We start from the raw sequence: 24,492 nt of genomic DNA on the forward strand, positions 1-24,492 counted from the left end.
ACATTTAGGTCTATGTTTCATTTTGAGTTTACTTTTATGAAGGGTATAAGAAGGGTATATCTAGACTCACTTGCATATGGATGTCCAGCTGTTCCAATACCATTTGTTGAAGAAACTATTTTTGCTCCATTGTATTGCCTTGCTCCTTTGTAAAATCAGTTGACTATATTAATGGGGGCCTCTTTCTAGGCTCTCTATTCTGCTTCATTGATCTATTTGCCTATTTTTATTTATTTTTTAAAATTTCTTTATTGATTAAGTTATTATATATGTGTCCTTATCCCCTCCTTCCCCCCCCACTCATGCCCTCACACCCTTGTTGTCTGTGTCGATTGGTTAGGACTATATGCTTGCATATAAGTCCTTTGGTTGATCTTCCCCATTACCCCACCCTCCCCTAACTTCCCTCTGAAGTTTGACAGTCTGATCAATGTTTCTCTGTCTTTGGATCTGTTTTTGTTCATCAGTTTATGTTGTTCATTATATTCCATAAATGAATAAGATCATGTGATATTTATCTTTCTCTGACAGGCTTATTTCACTTAGCATAATGCTCTCCATTTCTATCCATGCTGTTGCAAATGGTAAGGACTCATTCTTTTTTACTGCAGTGTAGCATTCCATTGTATAGATGTACCACAGTTTTTTAATCCACTCATCTACTGATGGGCACTTAGGCTGTTTCCAAATCTTAGCTATGGTGAATTGTGCTGCTATGAACATAGGGGTGCACATATCCTTTCTGATTGGTGTTTCTAATTTCTTGGGATATATTCCTAGAAGTGGGATTACTGGGTCAAATGGGAGCTCCATTTTTAGTTTTTTGAGGAAACTCCATACTGTTCTCCACAGTGGCTGCACCAGTCTGCATTCCCACCAGAAGTGCACGAGGGTTCCTTTTTCTCTTCATCCTCACCAGCACTTGTTGTTTGTTGATTTGTTGATGATAGCCATTCTGACAGGTGTGAGGTGGTACCTCATTTCATTTTGATTTGCATCTCTTGGATGATTAGTGACTTTGAGCATGTTTTCATATGTCTCTTGGCCTTTCTTCTGTCTTCTTTCGAAAAGTATCTATTTAGGTCCATTGCCCATTTTTTGATTGGGTTGTTTATCTTCCTTTTGTTAAGTTGTATGAGTTCCCTGTAAATGTTGATTAAACTCTTATTGGTGATAACATTGTATTTGCCTATTTTTAAAATTTTGGCAATAATACACTGTCCTGATTATTATAGCTTTATAGTAAGTCTTGAAGCCAGGTAATACCAATCCTCCAGGTTTTCCTTCAATATTGTGTTGGCCATTCTGAATCTTTTGCCTCTCAGTATAAACACAAGAAAAAGTTTGTCAACCTCCTTAAAATACCTTGTTGGGATGGAGTTGAATCAATAACTCAATTTGGAAGAACTGACCTCTTGACAATATTGAGCTCCAGAGACTTTTACCTGAGGACTTCTTTGGATATCAAAAGTGCTCAACCCATTACGTTCGGAAGCCTGAAACTTGCATGAACTTAATGCCCCAGAGCTACACCAATACCAAAATATATGGCTTTCTTGTCTCTCAAGGGGTACAACTATAATTTATAGACTCTATACATTTTCTTAGAGGGAACCCCAGCTGGCCACAGTAGTAGGATACCAATCAACACAGCTTCTATTGGCATCCTATCTTTCCTTGTCTCCTGTCCTCATTGCTGAATGAGATATTTTTAAATTCACTGATTTATTAAAAGATAACATATGAATACAGTCTAATTAATAAGATTTCAAACAATTAATTATATGTATTTGGAACAAATATTAAAGGAACTCTTCATCTGTCCTCTTGCAAGCTCTTTTATTCTTGGAGGTAACAACTATCATTCTTGTGAGTGCATCCTTCCATTGCTGTTCCTATCAATAGTGATGAGTGTTTTTCTTTATTAGAGATTTTTCTTTATCATTTTTGTTTTCAGTTTTAAATGTAAATGAATTGAATGTGAAAGACTATTATGAAATCCTCATTTCTTTCTTTTCTCTTGCTCCTTACTTTCCCTGCTAGTCTCCTCCATATTTATTTATCTCATTTTCTCTCCCTAGAAGTTTTATCTCATTGATTTTTAGATTTGAAAGCATTTAAATAAATTTATTTGTTCTATTTGCAATTTTGGGCTCTGAATCTCGAGTTCATAACCATCTCAGTCAGAGAACATAAAGATTCAATGCGTATTTACTTGCTTGGCTGCAACAGTGCACTTTTCAGGCACCATAACATATAATAATTATCATGACACTTAGATCCATTTACAGTAAAGAAAATGGGCAAAAAGAGGGTAAGTGACTTTCTTAAGTTTTATAGTTATTAAGTGAAAGACCAATGAGAGATATGTTCTGGGAAAGGATGCTGCTTTATAGGAGAGTTTGAAGAAGTATATGAATTTTCTGAAACTTGAAAAACAATACAAACTTTTATAATGCAATAAAGTATTTCTGGATAGCTAGTAATGTTCTGTTTATTTTCTTGGGTGTTGGTTGTCTGTTTTAATTTTTGAAAACCCATACAGCTATACACTCATGCTTTTCTTACCTTCCTGCTTTTACAGGTCTTCCTTGCCCAGTAATTCTACCACTTTCTGGCTCAGGTATAATAGACTCATTCAAGGTTGAACAACAATCAGAATTAGCCAGTTTGAAACTATGTAGGAATGATAAACTTACAAAGAATGTAATGGTCTTATAAAAGGGATGAAATACCTTGTAATTACAACAAAACACTCTAAAGGAGACTTCTGACAGGTAAAGAGCTTGTAAATTGTAACACATTTTTACAATAAGAAAAATGCTGGGCACTGAAAATCAATGACTTTTTTTGTAGCCATAAGATAGCTGAGGTCATACAGCAAACTGGAAGAGAGGCGTATTAAGAAATTAAATGACTGGTTTATTGGACTAGGTTTTTGTAGGGAGCGGCTCTAGAGTTAAAGCCTTGGATTGACCTGTGGCAGAGCCACAAACAAGTCCCAGCTTAGAGGGCAGAGCCCTCTTAGCATAATTAAGCTTGACCTTAGGGCCGCCCCCTAGATCCTTCCTAGGTAACTAATGGCCTGCGGGAGATGCAGCAAGTGCTGCCAAAACAAGTGAAACTCACAAGAGCATTGTAATTATGTTGACCACTACCTTGTTTTTCTCTGACTATAAAATAAAGACTCAGCTTGCTGGCTGGATCCTTCTCTGTGGCCTCATTCAGGCACAAGAGATCCACTAAGCCCCAGCTATATTCTCTTTGTCTGTTTTTTCTTTAATCCTTCGTCTCCCTGCCTCAGGCTTACCAATCCCTTGGCTGTGCTGGCACGGCACAGGTCTTTCATTTCTCCTTTGTTTCCTATAGTATTAAGTAGTTGGATTATAAGATTGTGCCAATTCATTTAATTTGACATTGGTTATAAAATTATATAGATTTCAAGTGTACAATTCTATTAAAGTAATATTTAAATCAGTGATTGTTGAAATGTATTTTGTAGCTCGACAGTAATAGATAATGGGTAAACTATTTTACTTTTCAACTACTGGTTTTACCATTTAACATATATTACAAATTAAACTTCAAAGGGGGAAGTTATATTAAAGACTCATAAACTCTTCTGTATGAAAAGACTAGAAATTATCTAATTTAATCCTATTGCAATTCTATCATATTGATTATTCATTTTTGTTTTAATTCTTCCAGTGACAGATAGCTCATTCTCTAACCAAAATAATAATTTCTTGAAAGCTGATATATGTACATTCTGTTCCTTTATTCATAACAATTTTACTAATTAATTACATTTTTAGACAGATTTCTATAATTTTTGAGGGACTAATTTCTATTATTAATTACTTATGTGGTCATTTGATTTGGGTAAGTATTATTTAAAAAGTCACTAGACTTTTGTTCATTAGATTCCACATATAAATTTGTGTTTCTCTGACTGGTTTCTTTCACTTAGCATAATAATTTCCAGGTCCCTCCATGTTGTCTCAAAGGGTAATAGATCCTTATTTTTTTATAGCTGCAGAGTATTCCCTTGTGTAAGTGTACATGGAAGCATGCAACAGACTGATGAATCTCAGAGGGAACGGGTGGGTAGGAAGAGATTAACCAAAGAACTTATATGCATAACCCATGAACATAGATAATAGTGTGGTGAAGGCCTGAGGAGGGGGTCAGACCGGGAAGAAGTGGGGGCCCATGGGGGAGAAAAAGAGACATCTGTAATACTTGCAACAATAAAAATAAATAAAAAATAATAAAGTTAAACTTAACTTTGTACCTTCTCTGGGCCTGTGCAATTTTTAAACAATTAACTTACAACATTTATCAGATTAGGCTTCATGAAGAACTTGGTATAACATTTAGTAAACAGCTAATGATTAATAGCAACCTCAGTAACAACACTTACATTTGCATATTTATTTCAGTTGAAACTATGGGTTTAAAAGGAATTCTTATTATAGATTTGAATGCCTATGATTAAGTTGTGTGAGACTGAATTTAGTGTTCGTTTAGATTTCTCTTTTGATCAGCATTCCAGGCATTTAGTATATCTGGGGTTAGGGCTGAATCTTAGGGTCATGTGAGTTCTTGTCTCTGTCCTGTTACTAATATTAAGTAAGTCATGAGCTGTAAGTTAAAAATTTTTAAAAATATATTTTTTTATTGAATTCAGAGAAGAAGGGAGAGGGAGAGAGAGATAGAAAAATCAATGATGAGACAGAATCATTGATTGGCTGCCTCTTGCACACCCCCTATTGGGGATCAAGTCTGCAACCCTATCATGTGCCCTCGGAACTGAACCTGGAACCCTTCAGTCCACAGGCCGACGCTTATCCACTGAGCCAAACCAGCTAGGGAAGTTATCATTTTTTTAAAAAAAATATGTTTTTATTGATTTGAGAGAGAGAGAGAGAGAGAGAGAGAGAGAGAGAGAGAAACATTAAATATGACAGAGAGTAATTGATGGATTGGGGATTGAGCCTGCAACCCAGGAATGTGCCTTGACCTGGATTTGAACCGTCACCTCTTGGTTCATAGGTCGACACTCAACCTCTGAACCACATAGGCTGAGCTGTATGTTATCATTTTTAACTTATTAATTTAAAAAACTTCTCTTTTGCTTCATTGCCTTATTTTGTGATATGAAATAGTTGTCATATTGGTTATGAAATTTAAAAACTACATAAACCTGTGAACCCCTGTTCATGTGCTATAACAATGACAGGAAAGGGAGACAGCACAGTACAGTACAGTTAATTACATGGTCTTGGAAATCAGACAGATCTGGATTTGAATCTTGGCTCCACAATCAACAGAGTGGCATTGGTCAAGTTACTTATTTTACCTGAGACTTAGCTTCATTAAAATGGAAATTCACCCTGGCTGGTTGGGCTCACTTGGTAGAGTGTCAGCCTGGGACCAAAGGGTACTGGCTTTGATTTCAGTCAAGGGCACATGCCCAGGTTGCGGGCTTGATCCTTAGTAGAGGACGTGCAGAAGGCAGCCAATCAATAATTCTCTATGTGATACTTACCTTTCTCTCACTTTACTCTCTCTCTCTCTCTCTCTCTCTCTCTCTCTCTCTCTCTCTTCCTGCCTGAAATCAATGAAAATATATTTACAAAATGGAAATTCAAGTGAAGTTTCTCAGTTAAGCCTTTTCATTGTGAATATGCTTCACAATAGAATTTTAAACTATACTTATTCATTGTGTTAAGAACTATTCTCTGTTCACTGATATTAGTTTTAAATGTAACTTATAGACATTCTAATACCGGGAAATATTGGTTCTTCTTTAAAGGATCCCTCAGGTCTCCTAGGTTGCACAAATATTATTTTGTTTTCCTTTAATTTAATTTAATTCTGTATCAAACTTTTAATTTAATTCTGTATCCATCTTTCTTCAGGCCATGGGGATTCCAAGGCTAAATTCCCAAGATGAATGGATTGAGAACTGTTAGGTCACCAAAGAGTCAGGTGATCATTGAGAGTTGATGAAGTAGCTCTTACTCTAGTTATGTCCCCAAAGTAAGCACAGGGCATCAAAATGGAAAGATTTAAAAAATCATACATGCATATCGAAAGATATTGCTTTCTGAAATATTTCTTCTTTTTGTGCTCAGGTAAGTGAATAAGATAAAACTAACGTTGGCAGTCTGCTGAAATTCCAGAATTATAAGGATTTTATCTCACTTTTTAGATTCAACAAACGTTGAATACCTCCTAGGTGCTAACTTTTAGCAAGAGAGAATCAAAATTTGTTTCAGGCTACATGGGTGGTTCTATATGTGCAGTTTTTGCCCTGATTTATGGGAAAATTTTTGTTTCTGGATTATAGCATATTCCAGGAAGGATGAGAATGACTTGGACAGCTGATTATTAGGTGCACTGTTTTGGACCATGCCTGGATGGTTTTGAAAACTGATTAAGACAGGAGCTGTTTTTTTCCCCTTCTATGTTCCATACTTTTGGGTTAAATTTATTGTTTTTTTTATATCTATTGAAGTGTATTTTATAGAACACTGAATTTTTTTTTACTTCAAACTTGCTATTATATTGTTCTTGGAACTACAGGAAAATCTAAGTGTGACTGGAGAGGTATTCTGGCTATCATGCTTTTGGAGGAGCAGTGTAGGAGTGGGGAGGGAGGGAAGTGGGTAATATTCCATCATTCCAGATTTAGTGAATACGCCTAAGGAAATAAAAATGTGTTATGGCATGAATTTCTCTTGATAGAAATATGCTTTTTAGATGAGTTAATCATACTTCAGTGCCTTAGAAGTTTCGACATTCAGGTGTAGGGCAAGTAATTTGAAGTTCACAAATTAGTGGATTCAAAATTACTAGAGAAGTATCTATACTTTCACAGAGGGATTGGTTTGTAGAAGGCCGGTCACAGCATCTTGTTGGACACAGTCAAGACCAGTGAGAATAAATCAGTAGGGAATGCGGAGAAGACAGAAATGCGAGCAGCTTTCTGTGATCCTTCTTCCTCTGCCAAGATCACACTGTGATCTTTGTAATATTGTGCTTTATTCCTTCCTGTTCCCATAGAATTAATGAGAGGAATGAACAGCAACTTTGGTTCCTCTGGCCCAAACCCTAAATTCAATATGCATATTTACTCTAGAATTTTCATACTTTTATTTTTTTCCATTGGACAGACATTAGACATGTTGGTAAACATTTATTTAATACTTGTAATATTTCTTCAAGAGCATGAAAAAATATTTGGGTATTATTGAGTAGCTCAATAATTGAGTTTAGTGATATTAAAATAAAGTCATCAGTTAAAAATCCTTAGTAATATATTTGACAATACTTCAAAGTATTTGGAGGAGGGAATTTAAAATAAATATGTAAAGTGACATTAAAAAATAATTTTCCAGGAAGCTGTTTTATTTGGTTGAATGCCATAAATACCAATTAATATAAGCAATGCCAAAGTTAATTTCAGAAATTTGGGGGGAGTGCAAAGTTGAAAAGTATCATATTTGTTTAAATTATTTCTAACCTGTATTAAAAAGATAAAGGAATAATAACAAAAGGAAGGCTCATTTAAGGAACAAAAGACAAAAGATTGTGTATAAACATTTGATCACCTTGAACTAATTAAGATTAATAGAAAAGAAGTAATGAATATTGTAAAATAGTGATCATTCCTATTTACTTTTTTACTATTTTGTTTTTTATTGGAGAGAAATTCTCACATGTAGAAATAACCATCAATATAAATAACTTACAAGAGAAGTATGCACTGAGATAATTGTATTTATTAACAGAAGAACATGGAAGATATACCCACAGTTCCAGAGATAGTTTAAAAAATGAAGGAAAGTACTTAGTATATTGATGGTGACTGAGGAATATCACCATGGCATTCAAAGAGCTTCTGCTGCTATTGCCATTTCTAGCTCCTGATTCATATAATGAGAATTGAAAGATTCATTAGAATTAAGTAATGTAGCTCTGAGCTATAGTGAGGAGTGTACTGAAGTCTGGGAAGTTCCCTGAACTGATGGGTTTCAGACATGAATGGACAAAAAGAATTAAAATTATGGAGGAATCTAAAACATAATGTAGTGTGCTTCCTAAGAAATAATTAAGACATAAATATTTAGAAATATATTTAGCCAATAAAGCAGAACTTGCCTAGACAGTGGGGTGTCTGGAGAGACTGTCAGGAACCAGCCCCACTTTTTGTATATCCCATCCTCTCCATGACATAAATTTAGACAATAACCCTGAGGGCAGCAGCCTCCTTAGCACGTGGGTTCCAACAGGACTGTTCATTTGTTAGGTCTATCTTTTCTAACTTGCTTATGCATGTTATTCTGTGGGAAATGGTGCTAGATGAAGCCTCTTCTATCAATTTGTTTTAATTAATTGAACCACTCTTAAACTTGTTGGAGTAACTCTATTGGCTTAGGATAAAGTGACAGGGAGGTTGTAAGGGATTAATTCACACTGCCAGATGCTTAAAACAATTTTTATTGCATTTATTGGAGGTGAAACTTGTCAATAAAACTAGATAGGTTTCAAGCGTGCAACTCTAATGCATTATCTGCATACTGCATTGTGAACTCACTACTCAAAGTTAAGTCTCTTTTCACCACCATTTATCCCCCTTTTGCCCTCTTTCACTCCCCCCTACCTCCCTTTCCCTCTGGCAATTACCATACCTTTATCTGTGTCTGTGTGTGCATGTGTGTTTGCTTAATCCCTTCACCTTTTTCACCCAGTCCCCTAACTTCCTCCCCTTGACAGCTGTGCATCTGTTCTCTGTATCTATGAGCCTATTCCTATTTTATTTGTTAGTTTATTTTGTTCATTACATTACACACATAAGTGAAATATGGTATTTGTCTTTCTTTGACTGGATTATTTCATTTAGCACAATACTCTCCAGGTCTACCCATGATGTTGCAAAGGCAAGAATAAACAAATGAGACTGCATTAAACTAAAAGGTTTTGCACAGCAAAGGAAACCATCAACAAAATGAAAAGACAACCAACTGAATGGGAGAACATATTCACCAATGATACATCTAATAAAGGATTAATTTCCAAAACTTATAAAAGTCTGGATAAAATAAATTGAAGAGATTAGCCAAAGAACCTATATATACATAGCCAATGGAGACAGACAACAGTGTGGTGAAGGCCAGGGAAAGGGGAGGCAGGGTCTGGGTGGAGGTGAGCAAAGGGGGGATAATGGGAGACATCTGTAATAGTGTCAACAATGAAAAAAAGAATTTGTACAACTCAACAATAAGAAAATTAATGATCCAATTAAAAAATAGGCAAAGGACCTGCATAGACCCTTCTCCAAAGAGAACATACAGATGGCCAAAAGACATATGGAAAGATGCTCAACATCACTAATCATCAGAGAAAAGCAAATTAAAACCACATTGGGATATCACCTCAGACTGGTCAGAATGGCTAAAACAAATTTTTTATTGATAATATAGTTATTCTATGAACAAGATAAAAAATATATGATAAAATCTTATATACCAAGAAACTATTATCAGATTATCCATCATTATTCATAAATATTAAACACTTACTATGGGCCAGAATTTTTTAATGAGATACTATCTATCCTTAGAGAACTCAAAGATATGTTAGGAGTGACATACAGGATGGTCAGATATCAATTATAAAGTAGCATCACAAGTATTATGCTTGTACACCATAACAGGAGAAAATAAAGGAATGAAGTAAATTGCAGTTGGAAGAAAGAAGAAGCTGTACTTGAGGAAGTGATGCATGAATTGTATTTAGAGATGAGAAACAGCAGAACTAAAAGCATTCAGTTCAATTTGCAAGCAAGCAAGCAAGCAAGCAAGCAAGCAGGCAGGCAAGCAAGCAAACATTTAACAAAAACAGGGTTATCCAAGCAGTTCAAGAAAATTGAAGGATATTTTGTGGGGATAGTGGAAATCTAGATGTGAGGCTAGGAATAGACAGAGGATAGGTGATCACCTCTTTGAAGGAGTCTAAACTTTGTGAAGGAATAAACTCATTGAAGGAGTTTAAGCAGGACTGCAACTCTCACAGAGACTACCTTCTTTTTCTTTTAGTCTCTGAATTGCTTATTTCTCCTTTCTCCTGTTTTTATTCTGTCACTTCTCTCCCCTTTCCTCTCCCCCACCCCCAATCTCTATCCTTACATACACACGGACACACACACACACCTCTCTAGAAAAAGATGGTGTTAAAAATATAGAAGTTACAATTCATCTACTAGTAAAATTTCATTTCATTTTACTATTTCATTTACCATCCTGTAACATCTCAAATTTTCACATTTGTATTTTAAAAGATCCATAATCTTTATTAACAAGTGTTGATTATTTGTAAAAGACATCTATAATGCAGAAATAAGGATTTTAGGAAGAAGTTCAAATCATCTATAATCAATCACATTTTGCTATGTTAATAATTCTTAAAAATTGGGCATTTTAATTTTTAAAATTGATTTCAGAGAGGAAGGCAGAGGGAGAGAGAGAAACAAAAATGATGAGAGAGAATCATTGATTGGCTGCCTCCTGTACAACCCCTACTGGGGATCAAGCCTGCAACCTGGGCATATGCCCTGACTGGGAATCTAACTGTGACCTCCTGGTTCATAGGTTGACACTCAACCACTGAGCCACACCAGACAAGCAAAAGTTAGGCTTTAAAGATGTTTTATGGGTATATGCACAGAATCATACTAAAGTGATATTTTTCACAGTTAGGTCTCTGTTATGTAGAACTATTATTTTCAATAGCTACATAATAGCTGATGATATAGCTACATTATAATTTGATTTAAAATTCTGTATTCATTTATAATTTGGTTATTTATAATTATTTGCTATTGTTATAGAATAATAGGATGATGAACATATGAAAATATATATCAACCACTGTATAATTAGTTGGTCCGATGGTTGTGGGTTATTGTTAAGCTGATTAACACTGTATAATTAAACTGGGGTTTCTTTTTGCTTATAATATTTCCTCCATGAATTTAATCCTTTGTTTAGTGTTAGGAGCCTGTGTATGCTTGTTATTGCATAGATTTAGACATTTTAAATTCTAATAAACATTACTAATTCTCACTCTCACCAATCATGCATAAGAATTTTTACATGTAAGGTTATGTGTATTTTCCCAGTTGAATGTATTATTGTAACACTTCCTCATTAATTTAATTTAGGTTATATTAAAATTTTTCCTTTTTATAAATAGTTGTATAACATTTGCCCTAATAGCTAAATATTTTAGCTCATTTGTTGTTATACCTTAAGAAAAACTTAATGGTAGTCTTTAGTCATAAGGGAAGTTTTAAATATTTGATATATATATTTTCAAATTGTGTTCTAGAGAAGTTGTATGATATGTGTACTCTGAATCCTATAGTATGAGAGAGTCTCTTTCCTCATAGCCTCACTCATATTATTAATTTTTAACTCAATATAGTAATTCTATATTGTTTTATTTATATTTCTTTAATAGTGACTCTGTTCTTCAGACATTGACTATTTAGATTTATTTGATCCAAGTCTTTGTGTTTGTTCATTTTAAATTTGGCTTACCATTATATTTAACAACCATTTCCCCTCTTTTAATTTTCTCTTTTAAAAATTTATATAGAAGGTTTAAATATTGAATCTGAAAATGTCAGTGTTTTCATGCATGATTTACACATGTTAGGATATGCTTAGTCTTCTCATACAAAGGAGTATCTAAAAATAAGTTCATATTTCCTATTTTTATTTAAATACTAGAGGACCAGTGCATGAAATTTGTGCACTGGGGGGTCGGGAAGGGAGCCTCAGCTTGGCCTGCCCTCTCTCACAGTCAGGGAGCCTTCAGGGGATGTCCGACTGACATTCTTAGCACTGTGCTCGCCAGCTGTGAGCCTGGCCTCTGGCTGAGCAGCACTCCCCCTGTAGGAGTGCACTGATCACCAGGGGGCAGCTCCTGCATTGAGCGTCTGCCCCCTGGTGGTCAGTGCATGTCATAGTGACCAGTCGTTCCACTGTTCAGCCTATTTGCATATAATAAAAGGCTTTATATTATATAGGATCCATTAAAATTTACTTTAGTTATTGTTGCAAAGGAAGGAATTCAACCTATTTTTTCCAGGTTTGGTAAGTGGTGCCAACACCATTTATTGACAAGTTTATCTTTTCTGTACCTATTTAATGTGATCCTTTGACAGTCTTCTAATTGGTCTCTCACTTTTTCCTCTGATCCCTCTATTACATTCTTTATTTTTCAGTTACTCTAAACTTTTTAAAGCAACAATATGATTATTTCATTGTTCTGCCTTAATTGCTTTCTATTACTTCTAAGATATAGACCAAATTCTTTACATACCCTATTTGATTCTACTTTGATCAGACCCTTACAGGTCTTTTATTTATTCCAAATTGATCTGTTTCTTCATGTTTCAGAATATTTCCCATGGCCTTTCCCCTGGATAGATCACTCTTCCTATCCTTCTTCACTTATTTAACTTCTTATAGCTTGCATAGCCCTTTGTGTTTTTTTTTTTCCAAATAAGTTACTACCTTTAAGTTAGTCCCAAATAAGTTCTTGGACTTTAATTCATTTGCTAGATAACTTGTTTATGAAAGATATACTATGGTAATTGAATGTAACCTTATAATAAATTATCTATTCTAAATATTATAAAGTGGTGCCTTTAGACAAAACCCCAAATTTTATATAATTATTTAAGCATTTGCATTACTTGAAGTTGTTATTATCATCTAATTATACAATTAGTTATTTAATGCCTAGCTTTACAACTAGACTACAAACTACAGAAAGATAGGGTGTGGCACAATGCAAGTATCTAGAAGGCCTTCCTGGTAGTTTCTCAGTGAATACATTTTAAATTAATAAACTATTGTATGACTTTTCAAAGGATTTTTGTGATGGGTAGTGAAGATTTCCCTTTAATATCAGAATTTAAAACCCAGTAACAACTCTTCTTTCAATATCTCTGGTGCATTCTTTTATAATTATTTTTATTTGTTTTTCAGGTAACGCAAAGTCAATGAATAAAGCAAATTATTCTGAAGTGTCTCAATTTGTGTTCCTGGGACTTTCTACCTACAAATCAGTGCAGCATTTCCTCCTGGCCTTCTCTACAGTGTTTTATGTGACAATTGTTCTAGGAAACCTCCTTGTTGTGCTTACAGTGACTTTCGACTGTCATTTACATTCCCCCATGTACTTCTTTTTAGCCAACCTCTCATTGATTGATTTCTGTCTTTCAACTTTAGCAGTTCCTAAGATGATATCTGATTTATACTCTGGGCACAAAACCATAACCTTCCAGGGATGTGTCATCCAGATGTTTGTCCTTCACACCCTGGGGGGATCTGAGATGGTGCTGCTCATTGCCATGGCCTTTGATAGGTATGTGGCCATATGTAAGCCCCTCCACTACCTGACTGTCATGAGCCCACAAATGTGCATTTTGTTTGTTTCTGGTGCTTGGGTTATAGGCCTCATTCACTCAGGGGTCCAGATAGCTTTTGTTGTTCATTTGCCTTTTTGTGGTCCTAATGAGATAGATAGCTTTTACTGTGACCTTCCTTGGTTTATCAAACTTGCTTGCACAGATACCTACAGAATGGAATCCATCGTTACTGCCAACACTGGGTTTATTTCCTTGGCCACCTTATTCTTGTTGATTATCTCCTATATCTTCATCCTGGCCACTGTATGGAAACACTCTTTAGGTGGTTTGTCTAAGGCCCTTTCTACTCTCTCAGCTCATATTACTGTGGTGGTTTTGTTCTTTGGACCATGCATCTTTGTTTACATATGGCCATTGCCCACAGTGGCAGTGAATAAGTTTCTTCCTGTTTTGGACTTTCTGATTACACCCATTCTGAATCCTATTATCTACACATTGAGGAACAAGGATATGAAGATGGCAATGAGGAGACTAATTAGTCAACTCCTGAGTTTGAGGAAGATCTAAATAACTCATACGCCATAAATTACTTTGTAAATTTTCAAGCAACTTCAAGTAATACAAATGCTTAAATAACTATAAAATTTGGGGCTATTTTTTTCCAAAGGAACCACTCTGTAATATTTACAATAGATAATTTATGATGTGGTTACATTCAATTATCACATCATCTGTTTTTTAAACAACTTGTTTGGCAACTGAATTAAAGTCCCAGAAAATGTTTATGGGAAGTTAATGAAAAAGCATAGATTAAAGACTTAGAATCTGATGCAAGTATGACCTCAGACATCAGCCTTCCTGGATTCAAATGAATTAACTTAGAGCTAATATACTCAAACTTTTGAGGAAACTATGAAATGTGCAACTTTCCTCTGAATCAAATCCAGAATACAAATAATCAAATTTATATATTTTTCTGAAACATAAAAAATGTGTGAGAGAGGTTTTAAGAAAGGATCAAGTGATATTTTATAACTGAAAAGGAAACATATGAAATTATGAATTTAAGTAAGCTCAAAAAACAGACTGGACACAGCAGAAGAAAGGATCAATATATGCAGACAAGTCAATAGGTATTATCTAAACTGATGTACAGAAATTAGGAAAATTTAAAAATCAGAACAGATAAATATAGGTGTCTGCAAAGAAGGTATACATACACTTTGAATAATTTGAAAGGCAGTATTTATTAAAATAATTTCTTTTTCTCAAAATTGAGCTGTCAACTGTTAAAGTGTGCATAAATTTTTGGGGACACACACACTCACACATATACCTATATATGAAGAAATAGTCATTGTTTTATTTAAGGGTCTATGCCTCAGACTCTATCTAAGTTAGCAGGACCATGTTATCTCTAAAAGGCAATATGAAATTTGAAATACATCTGGCTCCATGAATTTCAAATGAGGGGATATAAACATGTATATCTTTTTGAGGTAAGGTGTAGGAAGAATTCTTAAAAGTTTTGTTATATGTAGTAATGAACAATTCACAAATATTGTACATAATCTAGTTGCTTACAGGCCACCTGAACACTACAATGACTTAAACAAATAGTTTATTGTAACTTTTATAACACTTTTCCCCTGATTTTATTGGTATAGATATTAAACCCTTTCATCAAAAAGAGAAGTAGCAAACTACTTAAAGGTTGTTAGTATACCCATCATTCTATTTAATGTATATCTTCCACAGACAATTACATAGTTTTCACAAATTACTAAAACATGAACTTGAAGGAACAGCATTTTCTCCAGATTATAGTTATAATCCAATTTTTTTCTGAATGTGATGTAAAAAAATAATAATTACCTTTATACCATCTTTTCAGATAGATAGGCAGTTAGAATATTAACTAATTGAGAAACAAATTTATTCATTAAAGAATAAAGATAGCAATATTCAATGCACTGACATATTGACAAAAATTTAGAGAAGATCTATGTGAAATTCCTTGCTCAAGAAAATGCTTAGCATAATAAAGAATTTCAAGATATGTGGATGGTGTTGAAGTAACAACACCAACAGTAATAATAACATTAACATTGTTATTAACTCTAATTTATCCTTGAGCACAACCAAAATCATAGTTATAAAGACTGGCCAAATTTCCCAAATCATTTTGCATTCAATGATCAATAAATGATTGTGGACTACAAGAGAATTGGGGAATATTTCCCAGCCCCACATAACAGGACAAGAGTGGCTAATTTAGGGAGCTTACAGTGGATATTCTGATATTGTAAGACCCTGAAATATCACAGAAATCCACATGCTAACATCGTAGTCTCTTAATGGCATTTTTAATCTCTTTGTTTCTTAGAGTGTAGATAGCTGGATTTAGGAGAGGTGTAATGACCGCATAAAATATAGCAAGAAACTTGTCCACCCAGGTGATGCTGAGTGGCCACAGATAGATGAAGATGCAAGGCCCAAAGAACAGCACCACCACTGTGATATGGGCAGTACAGGTGGAGAGCGCCTTGGATGCTCCATCCTTAGCTTGAAGGCAGACAGTAAACAGAATATAAGAGTAAGATATCAGCAACGGTATGAAGCAGATGGTTGCCAGTACCCCACTGTCAGCATTTATCAACATTTCTAGAACATACGTATCCACACAGGCTAGCTTTATTATCAATGGAATATCACAAAAAAAGCTATCCAATTCCCTGGGTCCACAGAAGGGGAGCTTTATAATCATAGCTAGTTGGCTTATTGAGTGCACAAAGCCAACGCTCCATGACGTCATCACTAACAGAATGCACATGCGTCTGTTCATGATGCTGGAGTAATGAAGTGGCTTACAGATGGCCACATAACGGTCGTAGGCCATTGACACAAGCAGCACCATCTCACCCCCTCCAAAGAAATGTTCAAAGAAAATCTGACACATGCAGCCTCCAAAGGAGATGGTCTTGTTTTCCTTGAGAAAGTCTGTGATCATTTTAGGGGTGGTGACTGAGGAAAGGCAGAAATCAATGAATGAAAGATTGGCTAACAGGAAGTACATAGGGGAGTGCAGATGACGGTCAGTGATAATTAGGAGCACGATGAAGATGTTGCCTAAAATGGTGACCAAATAAAGTGAAGAGAATATCACTAGGAGGAAGGCCTGGAGCTCCCATGAGTTACATAGCCCAAGGAAAATAAACTCTGACACCACAGACTGGTTAACTTCTTCCATTTAGTCCAGTTTGTTTTACATTCATCTGAAGGAAAAAAAAAACATGAAGTTCAATTTTTTGGATAAACAGTATGTGAATCAGGAGAAGGGGATTTTTAAAAATATGTTATTAATAGGAGGATATACTGATATAATCACTTTGGGCCTTATCTTGTATACTTCAACGTTCACACATTCTATGACCTAGCCTTTTCATTCCATTTAAATACCCAAAATAAACTCTTTCATATGTATGTAAGGAGAAATGTATAATAATACTCATAGGCAGGACAATGCAATATTACTGTGACAAATAAAATACAACTATATATACTGATATAGTTATATCTTAGTAAGATATAATAATAAAGGGGGAAAAATCCAAAGCAGATCCATTCAGCATAATTTTAATAAGGTAAAAAACAATAGAAAAAAATAACAGTATACTTTGCAGGAACTGTATAAATGATAAAACTATGTACAGAAGGAGAAGATGCTAAAATGTAAGTAACCTCAAGTGTGGGAAAGCTGAGAGTGAGCATGAGGATGAACACATCGCCGTTGTATGTTATTATCAATTGTTTAGCTCTTGTATTAGGTCATGTTTTCACAGGTATAAATTTCTTAGTAAATAGACAAATACAAAATGGGCATGGAAAAATGGTGAGAATATGTTTTGAATCAAGGATTATAATCAATTTAATACTGTGGACCTGAGATAAAACAACTTTTTTATAAAATGATATTTTGTGTAGCGGATATATGCTAGAAAAATAGTTTTTATATGTAAATTTGAAAAATTTAAATAATATTTAGCACATGACTGAAAGTTAATGATTTTTTATTAATGCTTAAATACACGAATCAATCAGTTAAAAAAAGAGATATTAATACTTGTCTTGCCAAAGAGACGAAACTTTTTCACAGAGTTAGCTAAGTAGAGGAGCAGATAAATCAAGGAGAAGGTGAAAGAATGAATGTTCTAGGCATAGAGAAAGGATAAATCATGAGCATCTGCAATAAATATTCTCTATTCATAGAACTCAAAGCTTTTGTAACCTGCAAGAAATTACTCAAAGCCTGAAGTATACCTCCGCCACAGCTGAATCCTGAAGTTGAGTCTTGAATATCGAACTCTAAAATATGTTTGAAAGCCTATTTTGCTAGAGATTATCAAAGACTACAGAACACAGAATCTGGTGTTAAGTTTTTCATTTGAAACAAGATAGTTTCTGAGAAACTAAAATCTGGAATTCTCTGCAATGTCTAAAATGATCCAAAAGCTGTGATGAACACTGGGAGAGAGACTGCGTCACGGTACTTGAAAGATTATTTTTGTGTTACACACGAGAGGGTCCTTGGGTCCTGAGGATCTGGCTATAATTTTAGAGTTAGGTAAATTCTTCCATTCCCAACATGTCCAGAGGAAGCTACTTTCATTCAGTATCATATGCTTTATCATGATTTTTGAAATACATGTTCTCCCAAACAATCTTTGGCAGGGTAAATTACATACACAAACTAATTAGAATTCTTATCACAAGTTAGAGAAAGTTTAAGTTTGTCTCTAAAAGAGTTATTTTTGCTATTTAAATTACTTTAAAAAAATCTAAAATTCCTACTAAGCTGGAAAGTAGATTTATATATGTCTCTTTTAAACTTTTTTCTCTCTCCTCCCAATTTTTCTCCTCCCCCTTTCTTCTCCTCCACCTCCTCCTTCTTTTACAAATATTTGGATCTCAGTCTTTGCCATATAGATCAATTATATCTAACAGCCATTACTAAGTTCTTGATGACTGGTGTTCCTAGCCCTCTATCAAAGTTGGGAACAGCTATATAGTTTTAAATTTTTTCTATATAACTCAGAGCTATACAAAACATTTTTAATCACTCACAATAACAATCATACTCATTTTACTGCTGGAAAAACGATGTCAACAAAAGGTAAAAGGCCAAACACAGTTAACAGAGGACCTATTAGAATTAGGAAAGAGTCTTGGTTTAGAGAAGAGTTTAGTTTGTTGAGAAGAAATATGATTTCTATGAGTCAAGAAAAAACAAAAACGCTCCTTAAGAATTAATGTTCTATGAAAAAGCATTGACATAAGAAGAAATATAAATAGCCAATAGTTGTATGAAATATATTCTCTGTATCTATAATAATTCTTTTATTATTCTTGGCACTAATTGCTTCAGGATTTCCTCTAATTTAGTCTGGACTTACCCTCACTGTTGTCTATACTTGAAATTTTTGTTTTTTTTTTTAAAATTCATTAGCATTATCAGATATCAAGGATGAAATAAAAACAAAATTAGAAACTGCTAAGTGTACAAGAGGCTTTTAATTTGTTCAAATATGGCCAACAAGAATTTATAGAATATTTTCTTACTGCACACTCATCACTTCTGGGCTCTTTAGATGAAAAAAAAAAGAAAAAGAAAATGACCCAAGGTGCTATAGGTTATATCAAAGAAGTAAAAGTCTATGGCTTCTTTTTTACCTAATACTCGCTTTAAAAATTGTTAATATTGTTTTAGTTGAGTTACTAAAGTAAAATATTACTGCTAAAATAATTATGTTAATATCCATATTAATAATGCCATTATAATAAATTTTCAAGCATGTTCTAGGTGGGAGAGATAAATCTCCAGTTTCCAAGAGTATGTGTAGAATCAAAAGACTTGAAAGCAGAACTCACCAAAGAGAATCAAAACTTAAGAAAAGAAAAAAAATGTGAAAAAATTTTCAATTTTCCTTTTGGAGCTGCTAATTTCAGGATCATGTCAAACTAAGTCTCCCTGTCTCTCTGTGTGTTTCTCTGTCTCTCTCTGAATGCATCCTAGGTGCTAGAAACTTTCACTTATATTGTCTAAATTAATCTTCACAATAACCCCATGAAATATGTCTTACTATTCTGAGGTTGATTCTCAATGCAACCTGTTAGAAGTCTCAGGGCTAAGAGATAGCATGACAGGGATGCACACCCAGTGTTCCCTGACTTTAGTCCTTCTCCTTCTGTGATGGCATCCTATATCTCCTGCTGTTCTAAGAGCATTCATTCCATTTCCATGGTAACTATTGGCTGTTATAGCTTTTGAGATATTTTTCTCCATGTTTCTTATTAGGCTTCTTTCTGAGCTAAATCATTAATAATCAGTTTTCTCCATGTTGGAAATTTCTATTAATTATAGTACATATCTGTGCCTAGAGAGTTACTTAACCCATGAAAATTGTGGAACCTGATGATTGTGGTGCTGTGAGAACATGAAAACTTCCTCAACCAGGGCAATGAAGGCATTATGTGACTGTATAGAAGACATATCTTTTGATGCTATAGGAAGTCCAGAAGTACCAGGATGTAGCTGAGAGAAACAAAAAACCTTTGATATTTCTGGTATCTATGAAGCAATGTACGCACAACTTCCATCCCAATTAATATGTATGGATATATGGTATTAAAACATTTTGAAGTTGTTTTCAGTGTGACAAGGGAAGGTAATTAAGGGAGAAATTAAGAAATTTACAGAGTATAAATTATATTTTCTTACCCGAGAGACACCATAATTCACCACATTTTTTCCCATGGATAAAGCATTGTTCATACTCTAACTAGAATCTGAAACAAAGTCATATTTCAGCAAAACAATCCATTTTCTGTTGTGACCAGTGATCGTGAGAGTGTGAGGCATATATTCACTATAGAGAGTAACCTCTGGGATAGGAAACGTTCAAGCTAGTCATGCTATGCTCTTTTGGGACCTTTTAATTTGTGAGTTTCTCTGAATTAATAATATTACCTGAAAGTGTGCCCATGGTCAAAGACAGACTTGGTGAGTACAATTATATAAGTTCTAATGATGAAATTTAAACACAGTTTTAAAATATTTCTTCACTTACTTTTTTTCAAGAAGAACATTACTTCAGAACTCAGTTGTTATTTCTAGTCCCAGCAGAATTCAGCTGACTTGGATGAGTAGGCAGGAGATGACTAGCAGAGAGAAATGAGCCAGTCATTGATATACTCCAATGGTGCCTTGAATTGCTGGTTTTGTAGGGATTTCATGAAGAGTAGAAAATATTTTGAAGTTTCAAAAATTTCTGTGTTTACTTGAGCAATGTTCTAGGTTTAACATTGAGTAAAAAGCAGCACTATTCATATTCTTCTAAATAACAAAACGATGATAGAAACCTAGTTATTATTTGTAATACTTGTACAAAGTATTATGTTAATTCAGTGTTTTAAGATGACAACACCTTATAGGTTTGAGAAGGAAATATTATGGTCTGACTCTATTTTCCCTTTTTTACTACTTTCTTTTCACTGAAAAAAATAATTTGCCCACATTTTGGTTGCTATTGTTTCCATTTCCTTTCAATGCATTTACATAATTTACATGCATTTACTTCTCCAAAGAGCATGTATCCACATATATAGTTGGAGGAGTCTTGTTTGCTATTGAGTATATAGCATACAGAAGGTTAATTTAACTTGCAGGTTATTTAGAATAACTGTATGCTTAAATACATTCATTTAACAATAATAGCTGCCTTTAGAGAAGTAAAAAAATTAGATAAAATATATTTAAAACACACCTTATTTTTTTGTTGAAAAGTAGACACCTTTTAAAAGTGCTCTCCACAAGAACAGGCATATAGATCAATGGAACAGAACAGAGACCCCAGAAATTGACCCAAGCCATGATGCTCAATTAATATTTGACAAAGGAGGCAAGAACATATAATAGAGTCAAGACAGTCTCTTCAATAAATAGTATTGGGAAAATTGGATAGATACATGCAAAAAAATGAAACTAGACCACCAACTGACATCATACACGAGGACAAATTCAAAATGGATAAAAGACTTAAATGTAACTTAAATGTAAGTCATGAAACCATAAAAGTCTTAGGAGAAGCCATAGGCAGTAAAATCTGAGGCATATTTCATAGCACTATGTTTATAGATACATCTCCTAGGGCAAAGGAAACTAAAAAGAAAATAAACAAATGGGACTACATCAAAATAAAATGCTTCTGCACAGCAAGAAAAGCCATCAACAAAGTGAAAAGAGAACCCACTGCCTGGGAGAACATAATTGTCAATAATGCATCTGATAAGGGGTTAACTTCCAAAATATATAAGGAATTCATATAACTTAACAAAAGGAAGACAAACAATCCAATTAAAAAATGGGCAAAGGCTCTAAATAGACCCTTCTCCAAAGTGGACATACAAAAGGCCAAGAAACATATGAAAAAATGTTCAAAGTCACTAATCATTTGAGATATGCAAATTAAAATGAGTTACCATCTTAAAAAGACTTACATATGTATATGTCAGAGGGATTGTTAGTAATTGGCTGAGAAAGATAGTTAAACATCCATGTCTCAAACCAGGATACTGAATTATAGTAGAAAGGGCTACTCTAAGACCACCAACTAAATAAGAATTATAATTTGGAGTTAAGTAATCATTGGGGGAAAATAAACTTTTAAATAAGGTAATTCCTCTGGGAGAGGAATGTTGGTCTGGATCCTCTCCCAGACAGATGGTGTAAAAAGTAGTAGGCTAGTGGCATGAATATAATGTTAAATAAGGTCAAGACATCTATGAGCTAAAAATTATTTTGCAAGGGTAATGAGGAGAAAAGAATTGAGTGATGGAGTATTGAATGTACTTCTCTTCCCACATTTTCAACAGCACTATTTTGATGATCTATTCTTAGACTTAAGAAATGATACTTTCTGTTTTATCCCTACCTTCAACTTCTTCCCAGGCAGTTATGGAACCTAGAGATCTATAAAGTTATGATTTCTTCAACCTGCTGTTCCCAAAGGAAAATGATTTTTAAAAAATGGGATACCACTGCCTGGTGCTCTGCATCTTTCTTCTGGCAGTCTGCTCAGGAGAGAAGCTGACACAGGACTCTGTTTTAGAAGAACTACTAGATAGAAACACATACAACACGTATTCCTTACCTTAAAGAATGTACTATTAGGTTGGTAAATTAAGATTAAGAAATAAAACATTGAGCAGCAAAAGTTAGCATACAGTTGAGAGCTATAATATACAGAGGATTAAAGGATCAACAAGGACAGGACCAATTTCATTGAATAATAGTAGACTCCACAGAGATGTATGGGTAAAGGAATGTAATTTCTAATAGTGGGAACCCTATCAGCATAGTGCATGAAAGAAGACAGTGAGTGATGTGAAACAAAAAGCCCAGGCTTTGAAGCTAGGCAGTTATAGTCTGAGACTTGGGTCTATCACTGATGAACTATGGGAACTCAATCAAGTTATAAACTCTGAGCCTCATGTATTTTAGTATGTAAAACGATGGCCACAAACCACATGGGCAAATGCAGGGAATTGTGCCCCCTGCAACAGGAGACCCAAGGGAGCTAGCGGGTCAAGAGTCAAGAGAGTGCACTTCTCTATCCAGCAGTTTAAATATTCAGGTTTCACGCCCTTGCAGTGTCCACGCATATTCTGGCCACTGACTCACTCCCAGGTGTGACTGTTAGGTAAGCACCTTTCCACATCACCCAGACCTTACGGGGCATGTGTCTACTGTCCAGTCTCTTCCCCCAGGGATCTCCAGGGAAAAAACTTGGAGAATATTGACTGCAGCTTCATGGCAAAGCTGTATAAATGGCATGCTTATATTATCTAGTCTCCCCTTTACTCCTTTCCTGTTAAATAATAACCATGTTATTTTAACAGTATCATTTAGAGAGCTTTTAGGTTAGTGAAGAGTCGCCTTACCCAAACTGAAACTTTCAAATAGTCTTCATGATCTTTCATTATTTATAATCTAAATGTCCCCTTGCCATAGTTGCTTCTCCATATGATCCTTATTAGTAAGCCCCCAACAGGCCCCCTCAGCAGCTGGTCTGCTGCCTGCTTATCATTGACAACAGATATAGAATGATGTCATTCTGACACAACTTCATTTTTATTTCAAAGCAACGTGTGGTTTTTTTTTGGTCTATGTCATAAACGAGCAGTTTAAAACAGTTTCATTGAAGTCATAAACAAGTGGATTTGAAATCATATTAAGTCAATGCACAACAAGAAAAAATTCTGTTAGGTCAGCTTAGCAAGAATCTTCCTACCCTTGATGTCTCCTCTTAGTAATTTTCCACCCATTCATCCCTCACCCTGCTCCTATAAATAAATCCCCACTGTCTTTGCTGTATTCAGAACCAAGTCCAATTTCATTCCCCTATTGCTATAGTCTTGAATAAAAAGTCTTGCTTACCATTAAAAATAAATAAATAAATAATAAAATTATTCTTTGTATTATTATTTAGTGTTGATTTCTTTCTTTATTTTTTTTTTTATCTCTCTGGACAGTATCTAAACAAAATAGCACAGACAAACAAAGTAATGTGTAATCTGTTAAATGGTGATAATATTATACTAGATTTAGTTTATACATCACACCAGATACACACTTTTGCCTTCTTTCTAGGTGGAGTATCCAGAACAATGACAGCCTTTGACTCTGCTACATGGCCAAGGGCCCGATGTGGTTGCTTCTATAGGTCCCTCATGTTTCTCTCTGGCATGTTAAAGCATTGTTTTGTCTCTCACCAGCACTTCACCTTGGACTTCCCACCTCTGGCTCTTGTCTTATTTAAGTTTCCTGTCCCAAAGAGGAGCGTGAGTTAAAGAATTATGTGTAGTCAGTTTATGTGAGAAGGGGATTACTGGAAGTAGGAGAGAGAGCAAGGGAGATGAGTGAGGGAAGAAGGAAAAACCAATATGAATGTACATTTTTAGGTCACTGAGTAGAGAAAATACGT

At 34.7% G+C, this 24,492-nt stretch overlaps 2 protein-coding genes across 2 annotated transcripts; one reads left to right on the plus strand and one right to left on the minus strand.

The window, feature by feature from the left end:
• Positions 1–13,081: 13,081 nt before the first annotated feature.
• Positions 13,082–14,017, plus strand: LOC102767268 (olfactory receptor 4F15-like). Its single transcript, XM_006756745.1, has one exon. It carries the CDS (start codon positions 13,082–13,084, stop codon positions 14,015–14,017), a length of 936 nt encoding a protein of 311 aa, XP_006756808.1.
• A 1,771-nt stretch (positions 14,018–15,788) lies between these two features.
• On the minus strand, positions 15,789–16,700 carry LOC102774638 (olfactory receptor 4K1). Its single transcript, XM_006756765.1, has one exon. The coding sequence runs from the start codon at positions 16,698–16,700 to the stop codon at positions 15,789–15,791; it is 912 nt and encodes a 303-aa protein (XP_006756828.1).
• Positions 16,701–24,492: the final 7,792 nt, after the last annotated feature.

The sequence above is a fragment of the Myotis davidii genome, unplaced genomic scaffold (genome assembly GCF_000327345.1).
Source record: "Myotis davidii unplaced genomic scaffold, ASM32734v1 scaffold594, whole genome shotgun sequence".
In the NCBI taxonomy this organism is placed as follows: domain Eukaryota; kingdom Metazoa; phylum Chordata; class Mammalia; order Chiroptera; family Vespertilionidae; genus Myotis; species Myotis davidii.

Excerpts from the sequence above, each read along its gene's own strand:
- LOC102767268 (XM_006756745.1), top strand. The coding sequence starts at position 13,082 with ATGAATAAAGCAAATTATTCTGAAGTGTCTCAATTTGTGTTCCTGGGA.
- LOC102774638 (XM_006756765.1), bottom strand. The coding sequence starts at position 16,700 with ATGGAAGAAGTTAACCAGTCTGTGGTGTCAGAGTTTATTTTCCTTGGG.